The sequence below is a fragment of the Megascapheus bottae genome, chromosome 12 (assembly GCF_031878675.1).
Source record: "Megascapheus bottae isolate mThoBot1 chromosome 12, mThoBot2.hap1, whole genome shotgun sequence".
Taxonomy (NCBI): Eukaryota; Metazoa; Chordata; class Mammalia; order Rodentia; family Geomyidae; genus Megascapheus; species Megascapheus bottae.
Genome location: NC_143520.1, coordinates 6,643,491 through 6,657,564, shown reverse-complemented (window position 1 = coordinate 6,657,564; position 14,074 = coordinate 6,643,491). Strand labels below are relative to the sequence as shown.

The 14,074-nt window shown below is 40.2% G+C and overlaps 1 protein-coding gene across 1 annotated transcript; it reads right to left on the bottom strand.

Moving 5' to 3' along the window:
* Positions 1 to 5,309: 5,309 nt before the first annotated feature.
* LOC150056142 (intraflagellar transport protein 70A2) lies at positions 5,310 to 7,806 on the bottom strand. The gene has a single exon (XM_090342570.1). The coding sequence runs from the start codon at positions 7,780 to 7,782 to the stop codon at positions 5,785 to 5,787; it is 1,998 nt and encodes a 665-aa protein (XP_090198696.1). The 5' UTR covers positions 7,783 to 7,806; the 3' UTR covers positions 5,310 to 5,784.
* Between the last annotated feature and the right edge of the window lie 6,268 nt (positions 7,807 to 14,074).

The following is a 14,074-nucleotide window of genomic DNA, read 5'->3' as shown; positions in this document are numbered from 1 at the left end:
ATGGTTCAAATGTTAAGCTGAATTGTCTAATAATTGTCAATTCAGACCCAATGTCTGGAGGCAGGAGTGAAGAGGCTGGGAAATGAATATTAGATTACAAACCACCACAATCTTTGAGTATTTTCAATGTAAAATTTTAAAGATGTCTGTGTACACATACAGGCACAGAGAACATTGCAATCTGGTTTGGTGAAGTACATATTTGTAGGAAGACCAGATGAATGTGATTCATATTAGAAGAATAAATTTGTGCATCCAAAGTCAAACAAAATAATTTTGTACAAATGGTAATGACAATGTGCATACAGAATCTATTTTTACTATAGCAAATCATAATCAACTCAATAGTGATGACAAATATGGCTCTTTGGCATACTGATTATTTTGAAATAAGGTATTTGGAAGACAGTCAATTTCAAAAGAGAATTCTGAGTTTCCTGAAATCAAGAGAAAAAACTCACATGTGCACAATGCTTCTCTACATCAGGAGAAAAGGATCATCTTTATCACCTGAGATGAGGAATTATGGTAGAGAGAAATTTGTGCATATAAATCTTGTTAAACTAACCTCTCTTATGAGGAGAATGATGACAGAAATAACAACGATCAAGATGTATTGTATTCATAAACTGACAGGCTGAGTGAAATCCCTTTGTAAGATTATTTAAGATAATAATAGGAATGCAAATTTTAAGCCCTCTTTCTGTTGCTATTTCATAATTGCTACTCTTTGTTCAAGCAGGAAGTATGTAGGCCTAAAGTTTTGGCAGTATATTTTCTAGTGGGAGACCTCATGCATATATAAATAAAATTTGTATATTTCCTATGATTGAACAGTCTTATGTTAATTCCAGCCATTCAACTATTTGTTCCCACTGCAACCATTATGTGGTGCTCATTCAAGACCATTCCAGTCCATTTCATATCAATTTTGGAAATAATGGGGTATAGCTTGAATTGAGTCTTATTAAAACTAAGTAATCAACAACAAAAGTGGTCAAAGTCATAGCTTTAGAAAAAGAAGTTTCAAGTATTATGTCAAGTGTGATAGAATGATTTATGATAAAACACAACCTACATAAGAGGAGAATTATGTGAAAAGCATTGACAATTGAGCCAGAAGCCAGGATTTTAACACGATTGCTAGTACTTAGCTCTGTGGTAGTGGACAAATGAAATTCATCTAAGACCCAATTTTAGGGTTTCAGAAATGAGGGAGTCCTCATTGTTTAGTCTCTACTTGTTGATAAAATTGACATGTGTGCCTTTAACAGCCCACTTGTAATTCCAAAAATCTATTTAGGTCACACCTAACAATGTTATAAAAGGTTATATTTATGATTATTCCTAGAATATTTATGATTTTTCCAATCATTTAATTAACTATCTTACACATATTATCAAGAACTTTTGAAACTGTTCATCATCTCAGTTAAATAATGCATTGCTCTCTTCAGGCCTTTGGTATTCTGTTGAAACAGTTCAATGGAGCCGGGCATGGTGGCTCACACCCTGTAATCCTAACAACTCAGGAGGCTGAGATCTGAGGATCAACGTTCAAAGCCAGTCTGGGCACTAAAGACCAAGAGACTCTTATCTCCACTTAATCACTAGAAAGTGGGAGGTCGGGCTGTGGCTCCATGGGTGGTAGCCTTGAGCTGAAGAGCTCAGGGATAATACCCAAGCCCAGGGGTAGGGTGGTAGCCTTGAGCCAGGGACAGTGCCCAGGCCCAGAGTTCAAGCCCCATGACCCACAAAAAACAAAAACAAAAACCAGTTCAATGTCACTGACTCAGTACAAAAGTAAAAGATATCGAAAGAAAAATCCTGTATTAACTAGAGTAAGGGCTTTTCATTTTCTTATAAACACATAAAATAACGGGACATGGTTGTTTAATTGCACTGTACAGAATCTTTATCAGTGAAGTGTTTCTGTTGTGGTCTAATTACTAAAAATGTCTTGTTTTACAGTACTGGATGGGACTATCTCTTGCTATACCTATTTCCTGACTTATAAATGGAAAACATATTTTATATTCCTAAACCTTGGCACATACGAAGTGAATAAACTATAGGATATGACTTTGGCTATTTTTTTTTAAGCTAGGATGAAGAGGTTATGCTTTTCAAAGACCAGATTCTTACTAGTAAAACTAACCAGCTAGTAATTTCCTGCTGAGTCTTAACAAGATCTTAAGGGTTTGTAAACCCTTTTTTTTTTTTTTTAAATAGTAGCTACTACGATTGCTGGCCAAACTTAGTCATGTGTCCTTATTTACTCATGCTAATAAAACAAGTGAAACATACGAATAGAAATAAACACTTTTTTTTCATTTTAAGATCCTATTTGTTTGCTGCAATTTTAACTATCATTTTACATTAAGGTATTCAGTCATTGATAATGATGTGCTTAATTTCACAAACACGCAAATATCACTTTTGAACAAGAAGTTGGTTTCATTTTATATATTTACCCAGTAATATTTACAATGAATTTATTAGCAGCTTTTAAACTCACAAATGCTTCTTTTGTGCTAGAAATACACACAAATCTATCTTCTAATAATTTTTCCCTTAAGGACAATTCCTTTTCTAACACATACACGTTATGATGTTGCAGGGAAGATTTAGTATGCAGTAGATCAATCTTGGACTAAATCCAAGGGAGATGATTTACTTAAACAATCAAAGGAACTACAATTATTAGCAGATTCAAAAATAATCTCTGTGCACAGATTAGCTCCCAAGAGAATATTAAACACTGTACCTATGGAGAATAAATCAACCACTTTGGGCTGATGCCTTGAACTGTTTTCTTATAGAAACAGAAACATTCAGTATTCTCTAGAGTTGAATGTTTAATTTCTAATATCACAGATCACTTTAAATAATAAAAATATTTTTTATCTTGATGGTATCTTTTACCATTTTTCTATTGACATCAAAATATTTTTAAAAAGCTGGGCACGGGGCCGGGAGTTTGGCCTAGTGGTAGAGTGCTTGCCAAGCATGCATGAAGATCCAGATTTGATTCCTTGGTACCACATACATAGAAAAAAAGCCGGAAGTGGTGCTGTCGCCCAAGTGGTAGAGCTCTAGCCTTGAGAAAACCCAAGGACAGTGCTCAGGCCCTGAGTTCAAGGACCAAGACTGGCAAAAAAAGGAAAAGATAAAAAAGCTGGGCATGGTGGCTCACACCTATAATCCTAGCTGCTCAGGAGGCTGAGATCTGAGAATCATGGTTCAAAGCCAGCCCAGACATTAAAGTCTGTGAGACTCTTATCTCCAATTAACCACCAGAGAACTGGAAGTGGCACTGTGGCTCAAAGGGTAGGGTGGTAGCCTTGAGCCCAAGAGCTCTAGGACAACACTCAGGCCCAGAGTTCAAGTCCCACAATCAACAAAAAAATTTAAAAGGATGAAGTTATTGCAAATATAAAGTTCACTGTATTCCACGAATTATATAGCTCCAGTGGTTTTGATGAGTCCCGTTAAAATTATTTCTGATTATTATCAATTTCAGAGTAACTTTTTTGGGGGGGAAATGCTATTTCAATTTGTAGAATTACATGGTTAAAACGTTTCTAGAGTCCTTGATAATCATAGGGCTAGTTTGCCTGACACTGTTAAAAGACTGGTATGCATTTTTGAGTATTTGGTTGTGGATACAGCGGCCAGCTATCAAAGAAGTATACCTATAATTGACAGAGACGATAAAATGGGAAAGAAAAGCGAGTTGGTAAGAAAGATTTTTCATTTCTTATCTTGTGATACATTCTGCAGCAATAAACACCACTATCTCTTCAACATTTTGAAGGCAGAAAAAGAAAAATCACTCCAAGAGAATGCTGTATAAACAGAAGACTGTCTTCCTGTTCTAGGTGGCTTTGTCCTTTTGGAAAGTCTGTATGACCTCTCTTCCTCTTATTAAATAAAACAAGGGTAAGGACTGATTATTTGATTTGGTGAGTTGGTTACAGAAATGGCTCTGGCATCTGTTACTTCTAGTGTGCTATTCATTATTTCTGTTCTGTTAATAGCAATTGACATTTGATTAACTGCTAAGATTTGGACAAGAAGGGAATCCAAGGAGGGTTGTGGAGTAAATGACACAGCTAAATCACCATTATTGCTTCACTTTACCTGTTACTCTGTTTTCAAGCTTCTGGCAGATTGGCAACTTGAGGCCTTTACCTTTAGGGCAGGAAAGACTAAGAATAATAGTGGGGAAATGCATATTATAATAGCCTATCAATAGTACTCCAGATCTGAAAGGTGGTTTATCATTTGGAGGAAGAAATAAAAGACAAAGCTCCCACTATTCAGTAAAAATATACCTTTTTAGATCCACTAAAAGAAGTTAAAAGAATTTTACTGTTCCTAAATATTAAAAATGCCTATTTTATGCATGACCATAGTAAAGAACAGGACTAGCTTTTACACATCCTAGCAAAAGTGGTAAACAAAAATCCTGAGTAAAAAGACAAAAACTCAGCTGGGTGCTGGTGGCTCATGCTTATAATCCTAGCTACTCATGAGGCTGAGATCTGAGGATCACAGTTCAAAGACAGCCCAGGTAGGAAAGCCTGTTAAGAACTGGAACTGTGGGTCAAAGTGGTAGAGTACTAATCTTGAGTGAAAGAACTCCAGGACAATGTCAAGGCCCCGAGTTCAAGCCCCACAACCACTACCACCACCACCACCAACAAAAAGACAAAAACTCAAATTTCTTCATAATAGATATAATACACAAAAATAAGATAGAAAATGATCTTAGGAGTTAATATTTGCTCTAGACCAGAAAACATTCTTTTGAAATACAGTTATATTTTCCATTTTGTGCCTGAATACTCTATCCAAATTATAATAGAGGAAAGGTAAGTTTCTTTTCTTTGGGTTTTTACAGATCCAGCCATCATAGCCAAAAGTCAAGAGCATCAAACAGTTCACATGATCACGATGTAAGACTCCAGAGTAAATGAACTTCTCAAGGCCTACTAACAGCAGGGGCTCTGGAACTTAGATATCCATTTTGTCATTCTCAGCCCAGTGCATCTTGTTTCCTACTCTGTAAACATTGGAAAGCTTCTAAAATGTATGGGTCAGTAGTCACAGAAAAATACTTACGGAAATCTAAAAGCAGAAAATGAAAATTGTTAATTGTAAAACTAAAAGAAAAATTAGGGTACCGGCCCAATCTCATAACTAGAAAAATGGTTTTATTGCTTATAATAGTAATCTTAAAGAGGCTTTGGGCTTTGGTCTATGTTGAGATGCAGAAAGAAATGAAAAACAACCAAACAGAGGCATATGGTTAACAGATTTATTGAGCAGCACAGTCTGAGATGGATAAAACCTGCCCTTGTTTGCTGACTGAACAAAGGTCCAGATGTGGCTAGAAACCCTCAACGTACCAGATACCACAGGACTAGGAAGTATACCCAACTCCAGGCATTTATTGGCTAATTCCAATATCTTTTAAACCTCACACAGCTGAAATTTCAGTAACTATTTAGTGTTACTTGCTTATAAAAAGATCTGACTAGAGCAAATGTTACTCATAGGCCTGATCTGGTGATCGTCACAAGCAGAAATAATAAGTGTCTCAATGCACAGTTCAATCCTTACCTACAGAAATGAAGTGGAAAAGAAGCTTGAACAATTTGCTATTACAATGTTAAATGTATAGCTTTACACACAAAACAAATATAAATATGTCAAGTATAAATTTAACTTGAAAAGAGTGACCTGTAGACTTTTGATGACAGCCATTATCAGTTATAACTACATATTCCACCCTATAATCTCAAAAATCAATCCTTGTAACTGTCTGGATTCATATGTGACCGTATTCTTTCCAGTATGCATTCTTTCTTGTTCCAGTGGTTGTTCTATAACAGCAGGTACATTTCTGCCAAAAACTTCACAGTGTTCAAGAAACTGGACACATTCCTGAATAACACAGTCACGAAGCATGATTGTATGCTTTGACATGTTCTCTAGTAAGGACAGGAAGCACCTTTTGGCATAATACCAAGTATCAGTTCCTAGCTTTTTATTGTAAGGTTCCAAGCTTTTGATAACTCGAGAAATTCCAAAGTCATAATTTCCTTTGGCACAATAAAGTGTTCCTATCACCAGATTCACAATGCAGAGATGGTAGATTTTCTTGTCTGGGTCACCATAGGACAAGTGTTCTTCTTCCTTTTCAATCTTCCTCATTAATTCCTCAGCTTCCTCATTCTGACTGGTCATAATATAGGAAACACAGAGGTTGGCTAACACAACAGCACTGACATTCAGGATATTATCATAGTGCTTCTTCACTATGGGCTCATAGAAACCAATGGCTTCTTTGTATTTGTTTTCCTGCATGAAAAGAACATGAGCCACGTTCAACTTCCACACATCATGGTCATTACAGAATTCTACGGACTTGCGGAAGATCTTCTCCACCATTGAATAATTTTCAAGGTTCCAGTAGATTTTTGCCTGGGCCATCAACACAGGAATGTATTTCTCAAGAGCGTCATCATATTCATTCACTGCTTTTATGACAATGTCATCATCTCTGTTGTGCCTTGCTTCTTGAACTTGTTTGGTAAGTCTTCGGAGCTGTTCAGTCAGCATCCCTGCCAGTCCATCAAGCTTAATGAAAGCCTCTTCTGGAGCTGTCTGGCAAGTGATCATTGCATCCAAGAAGTCATAGAGGTAGGGTGTGAGGAACTTGTAAGTCAAATGGGCATTCTCTGCCAGGACATCTGCTGCCAGATCAAAATACTCATATTTACAGTAGAGCAGTAAGAGGTTGCCAAAGGTCTCTGGGGGAAAGGGATTCTGTTGGAGCAAAAACTGTAGCTTTTCAAAGCCCTCTGTAGGCCTGGTGTCCATGTTCATGAGTGCCTGGTTGTGCAGGGTCACAGGGTCTAACTCTTCCTCTGCCCTGGGGGGCATGTCAGTGAGGGCTTCTTGAGCAGCCTCAAAGTTTTTCAGCTGATATTCGATGGCTGCCTTGAGGTTGAAGGCTTCTACCAGAGCAGTCTGGTGGAGGACTGAGGTGTTGCCTACACTGCGAACATCAATGCCCTCAGTGGTCATGCCCACGCCCAGCTCTGGGTGCTGACGAATGCCACGCTCGATGATATTGGCGATGTGTTTCAGAGCAGGGGCATAGTGCCTATTGCTGTAACATGCAAGTGCCAGGTTGTAGGATACGTCAGGCTGGTAGCCTGAGGCCTGCAGGGCCCCAAAGAACTTGGAGCAGGCAGCTTCATAGTGTCCCTCCTTGTAGAGCAAACAGCCCAGGTTGACCTGGCCGTCAGGGTCATGCTCGCCCCCTCCCTCCTCCCCGGCCTCCCCACCCAGCAGCTGCTCCACCAGGCTCCTGGCCCCGGGCAGGTCCCCCTCACTGTACTTGATGGCCGCCTGCAGGCGGAGGACCCGGCTGTGGTAGGCAGGGTTGTCGAGGAGCAGGAAGGCGACGCGGGTGGCCTCTGGGTAGAGGCAGGCCTTGTACAGGGCCTGGGCCTGGTACAGGCGGTACTGCTCCATGTCGGGGTAGAGGTGGCCCAGCTGCTCGTAGCACTCTGCGGCCAGGGCGAACTCCTGCAGGCGGTAGTAGCAGTAGCCGAGCAGGGAGAGGCCTGCGCGGCTCTTGGGGCTGCGCTGCAGCTCTGCGCCGAGCAGCTGCGCGGCCTCCGCGTAGCGGGCATCGCGGATGAGCCTGTACACCACGGCCGTGAACTCCCCGTCGGGGACCTGCGCGCTGCCCAGCCCCGCCATAACCGCCAAGATGGTTGCTCGTGACTGTTTCCAAGGCAACAAGCCAGCCGGAAACGGAAGTGCGTGCTGTCCACTTCCTCTGCAGAAGGGCATGGAAGGAGTGGCCGGGGTTATGTGTAACATCCCGAGGGCGTCCTGTCCAGCGTGCTTCCTACAGGTTAGCAAATGTCCGGCAGCGTGCCCATCCGTTTGACATCTTCAGTGATTCATTCAAATGTGAACTCATGATCGTCAGCGTTGGTGAAAACACAGCTCCAGGAATACCTGGAAATTAACTGCGCAGTGGTGGCTCCCACTCGGAATCCTGGGGATCGGGGTTCAAAGCCAGCCTGGGAGAACAGTGTATGGGCCTCTAATGTTCAATTATGCACCAAAAAGCCAGAAGTGGAGCTGTACCTCAAGTGGCAGAACAACAGCCTAGAGAAAAAAGGCAAGAGAGTTCCAAGATCCCCACTTCAAGCCTCAGTAGTGGAATCAAATAAAAATTCACAGGTAGAAGATTATTAGGTACAAGATATGTGACAGATGGGACACTATTTCTGCTCACCAAAAGGGGCTATTCAGAGGAATGAAGTACTACATACTGTACCTGGGTACTTATGCAGGTAAATGGATCTTCTTGGAAGGAAAAACAAAAATAATTTCATTGTAGCAGAAATCTCTGCCTTTCAGTAGAAAGTCATAAGTTTGAACCATACGTGATTGTTCATTTTGAAAGTTTTTTAAATTGGCATATGATAAGTTCTGCATAGTAAAAGTTTTCATCATGACATTTGTGTACATGCATTTAGATAGGGCATTTAGTTTATACTTGCCCTCACTGATAGCAGAATGGAGGTCTCCTGAATGCAGTGCCAACTAGCAAAAAATGTCCACAGGTTTTTAGAGCGAAGGAAATAGTTATTAATTTTGCCATGAGATAATGAGGACTGTGTCTATCCCAGGAAAAGAAAGTGCACTCATTGTCCAGTAGCTGTAGATGAGTGTTTATAGATACTTTCAGCATCATGTGCTTCTATATGTACTGTACTTGTTAGGGCATGACTCATGTGTCTGCCTATTTCCTGATGTGTTGGTTCTGACCTCAATAGTGTATTCCTTGCTGTCTTGGGTGTTCCTTAACTCTGTGATCAGTGAAATAAGAAGGGAAATATGGTGACCTTTCCTGGAGTTGTAAAGTCATTCTTAAGTTCTCTCACCTAGGTAAATAGGGGAGGAAGAACATTGGACAAGGACAAAGAAAAGGGAAAAATGTCATTTAAAAACATGTATAACTGCTGGGTGCAGTGGCTCATGCCTGTAATCCTAGGTACTAGGGAGGCTAAGATCTGAGAATCCAGGCTTAAAGTCAGCCTGGGCACTAAAGACCATGAGACTCTTATTTCCAATTAACCACTAGAAAAACAGAAGTGGTATAATGGCTTAAGGGGTAAGGTGGTAGACTTGAGCTGAAGATCTCAGGGACAGTGCCCAGGCTCAGAGTTCAAGCCCCAGGACCGACCAAAACAAACAAACAACAAAACAAAACAAAAGTATAACTAAGTTCATGGTTATCAGGAAAATTGTTATCTTCATAAGGTTGTTTCTTTTTCACTTATGATAATGATCTCTATTTCTATCCAATCTTCAGAAATATTATACAATTTCATTCTTATTAGCTGAATATATACATATATATTTCACATTTTTATCCATTCATCCATTGGTGATTGATGAGCACTGAGACAAAGTTCTTAATTTGGCTATTATGAGTAGTATTGTAATAAATATCAGGTATCTCTGTACTGCGCAGAATCTCAATGTAGTCTTTTTTTTAATGGTGGTTGCAATTTACTACTTGAGTATCACCCTCATTTTTGCTTTAGTTCCTTTTTGTATAATGTTTTGTGCTTCTTCTTTGGACTAGTCTGAGATATTGAATCTTACTTTCCCTCCAAATATCTGGGATTGCATGTGTGTGCCACCATATACAATTGCTTCTTTAAGACAGAATCTTTCTTTTTCTAATTTAAGTTTTATTGTAAAGGTGATGTACAGAGGGGTTAAGGTTATGTAAGTCAGGTTATGAGTACATTTGTTTTGAATGCTTCCTCATTTCCTCCCTGTTTTTCCTTTCCCATACACACCCCCGCCAAGTTGTAAAGTCCATTTCCAAAATAATGTCTAGAGAATTTCACTGTTGAATTGGTTTACTCTTTGTCCCAGCATTCTGTCGTTCCCTTTCCCCTCCCCAAATCGTTCAAACTTATATACAAGACAAAGGGTACAGAAGTAAAAGTAAACAAACAAAAAATCCAGCGATATCAGGGTCTTGTGGGAAGACTCACTTGATTGGAGGATTGCAGTTGGAAGCAAGCATGGAAAAAAAATGACTCACTGAGAGCCTTATAGCCAATAAATGGCTGAAAAAAGAGACAGGGAGATAAATGCAGCTGTGGCTTTACTGGTAGAGTACTGGCCTTGAGAGAAAATGCTCAGGGATAGCACCCTGGCTAATGAACAAGAATGTCATCTGGGACATGCCATTCCAGCAATGAAAACCTAGATGTCTAGGACAAAGCTAGTCCTAGAGGTAAGAGATCATAGAGTGGAGTAAGAAAGAATGGTGTCACATCCTAAATGGGGTTGTTCTGTGTCTACCCTTTCAAAACTAACCAGAGACAGGAGGTCAAAAGAAAATAACAAGTATGCTCACGTAATGTTCATACTTGTCTTCTAACTGGACGGAAACTTACGGTGAGTGTTAGACTCAAGACAGTTAATCTTGGCAACTTCCTGGGTCTCCCATACTTACTATGTAATTCAGACATCTATCAACACCTCTCATCTGGCTCTTAACCATTCCAATCCAGCCCCAACTTCTGACTACTTATTCTTAACTAATTTACCATGCTGTCTCCCACCCATTCGTTAGATGTCAGAAGTAGGTGGGGACATTTTCCACCAACTTTTGGATTACCTGGAACTCAAAAGATAGGAACTAGTCAAATCATCCAATATTCAATTTTCTTCCGTGGACCCTTTCTTCTGCCATTTGTGTACCCTCCAATATTTTTTTTCTAGTTGCCTTATGAGATTTCTTTCAGATTTGATCCAAAGACACACACACACACACACACACACACACACACACACACACACACACACACACGTTTAGAATGAACAGTCACTGCTGCCTTCTCCTGGACTGGAAAACAACTTTGTCTTCCACCCCTAGTGGAAGGCTGGAATGTTATGTCTGCCTGGGAAATGGGGGTGCTTTCTTCATGCCACTCTGCACATAGATTTCCCCCTCCCTATTTTGTTTCCCATGCAGAACCACACAGGTCTGCCCCAGAAGTTTATGCTCAGCACCTGCATTATCCAGGTGTCTGTCAAAAGTTATCTTCCGCTTTACTGTGGTCATATCCTGTCTGGTCCTGCTTTGGACTATGGGAGGTTCACTAGACTCTGACCTCATGTCGGCATACACTATGGTCAGTCCTTCTCCTCGCCTTCTCCCTACATTAATCCTAATCCTGCCAGAAGTTGCCCCTTCCTTCCCCTTCTCTTCTCCATGCACCTTCCATCTTGTATGGGCCAGGAGTTTACTCTCCCCTCAATACATTATTTTCTGCCTGAATCATGTGGTGGTTTCCTTTTGGCTAAATGTTACACCTACCAGCATCTATTATTAATTTTCTTGATAATGGCTACTTGGGGTTAGAGGTAGAATCTTAATGTTCTTAATGTTGTCTTGATTTGTACTTCTTTTATGGCCAGAGATGTTGAACATTTCTTAACTGGCCATTCCTATTTCTTTTTGGAGAAGTCTTTAACTCTGGCCCACTTATTAATGCGGTTGTTGTTGTTTTGATAATTTGTTTTATGGGGGGTTTAATTTTTGAGCTCTAAGTGTATTTTTAGATATGTGGTCCTTGTCTGATGCATAGCTAATTAAGATTTTCTCCCATTCTGTGGGCTTTCTATTATCTTGCTAGTTATGTCATTTGCTGTGCAGAAACTCTTTAGTTTGATACAGTCCCATTTATTTAGCCTTTCTTTGACTTACTGTGTTTCTGGGTCTTGACCTGTGCCAACAAACCCTAGTGTTTCCCCATTCCTTCCTGAAATATCTCAGGGAGATATAGAATCTTTCTACCTTTTTTTCATATCTTAACCTGTTGGAGCCTGACCGCCATCTCTGGGGCCTGTTCACCATTCCGGCTCAGCGGCCATTAAAGAGCTTCTGACCAGGCATTCCTTGCATACCTCTCTTGAGGAATTCCTGTGTACAGTGACTCAACTGAATCCCCTAGGGGAAGGTCCTCAGCCCACAAGCTTTCCTACACCCATCCGGCCCAGTACCTGAAAGTTTGCCCTAACCCTTAGTGATAGCACCTTGGCCTTTTTTCTATTGGCTCCTTTCCCAGTTCCCACCTCCTCTTCCCCCCACAGTATATAACTATGTGCCCGATGCAATAAACCTGAGATCTACTGCGCTTTCATGGCTGATACAGCTCCCAGCTCAGTGTTGTTTTCTCCCCGGTAATTGGGGGAGGGCTGGGTTATTGATACTTGCCATCTCGCTATGTTTCTTGGGACTTCCGGCTGGCCCTAAGTGTCCCTCTCATACCTGTGTTGCTGGAGAGCAGCATTAACCTATCTGCCTCAAAAGTAGCTAGCATTACAATCACGAGCTAACACGTTCGGCTTCAATGTATGTTAGGTTTTTACTTTCTTGACAGCTAAGAATGTTCAATACTGTTTTCATGTATTTGTTGGCCTTTTTTAAAATTGTATTTTATTGTCAGGATGATGTACAGAGGGGTTACAGTTACAGTCATCAGGTAGTGGGTGCATTACTTCTTGAACCTGGATGCCCCTTCCCTTGTTTTTCTGTCTACTTAGCTTATTTGCTTAATTTCATTAATTTTATTTTATTTTTGATGCTATTAAAATTTGAAGTGAGAGTCTCATGTTCTCTTGGATGCTTGCTCAGCCAGCACTCTACTACTTGAGTTACGTTTCTAGCATGGCTTTTTGCTGGCCACTTATGGAGATAGTCCAAAGCTATGCATTATGATTCTTTAGATCTCAATATGCTGCATGACTAAGGTAACAGATATGATGCTATAAACATCTGGCTCATTTATTTGTTCTTGTGATGTTTAACGTTTGAGTTATTTGTATATTATGGAGATGTGTTCCCTGTTGTGGATCATTGTATTCTGTAGGTTGTCTTCACTCTGTTGATTACTTCTTTTGCTATACCCACATCCCATTTTTCAGTTCTTGCTTTTCAATTCTGAGCAATTCAAAAAGTCCTTGCCTATGCATATATCTTGAAGTGCCTCTCCTAAGTTTTCCTCTAGTAGGTTCAAGTTTTATGTCCTAGACTTTGGCCTATTTTGAGTTGGGTTATTTATTTACTTCACAAAGTAAAAAAAAAAGAATTTAGTTTTATTTTCTACATGTGAATACTCATTTTTTTTTTTGGCCAGTCCTTGGCTTAAGCTCAGGGCCTGAGGACTGCCGCTGGATTTTTTCAAGGCTAGAATTCTACCACTTGAGCCTCAGCACCACTTATGGCTTTTTTAGTATGTGGTACCAAGGAATCGAACCTGGGTCTTCGTGCATGCTAGGCAAGCACTCTATCACTAGGCCAAACTCCCGGCTCCTGAATACTCAATTTTTAAAGATGCTGTTCTTTCTTGAATTTCTGTTCTGTGTACTTTTGTCAAGAATCAGATCTCAATACCTGCTTGAGCTTATTTCTGGATCTTTTAAAAATTATTAGTTACATAGGCCTATGTGTCTCATTTTGTGACAATACCAGGCTATTTTTGTTACTATGATTCTGTAGTATAATTTTGAAGTCAAGTATTTTAATACTTCCAGCATTGCTGTTTGTTCAGGTTGCTTTGGTTATTTGGATCTTTTTTTTTTTAATTGGCTATGGCCCTCCTTGAGGCTATCTACAGGACAACTTTAAACCCTTATTTGAGATATTACGAGGGGATCCTGATCCCTCATTTCCTAGGGAGCTTACTCCGGAAAGAAGAAAAGCCTTGCTTCTTGTAACATTTTAATCCTTCTAGAAGTCATAAACCTTTAGTATTGTGGAAAGATAGTTTTTCTGGAAACTGGAAAGGACCAGACCCTGTCCTCATGTGGGGGCGAGGAAGTGTTTGTGTTTTTCCACAGGACGCTGACAGTCCCATTTGGGTGCCAGAGAGACTGATATATCAGGGGCTCCTCGGAAGCATGTTGGTCAAGATGAAGGCTCTTCTACTTAGCACGAGTTCGGTTC

Coding starts and splice junctions, on each gene's coding strand:
- LOC150056142 (XM_090342570.1), bottom strand. CDS start 7,782: ATGGCGGGGCTGGGCAGCGCGCAGGTCCCCGACGGGGAGTTCACGGCC.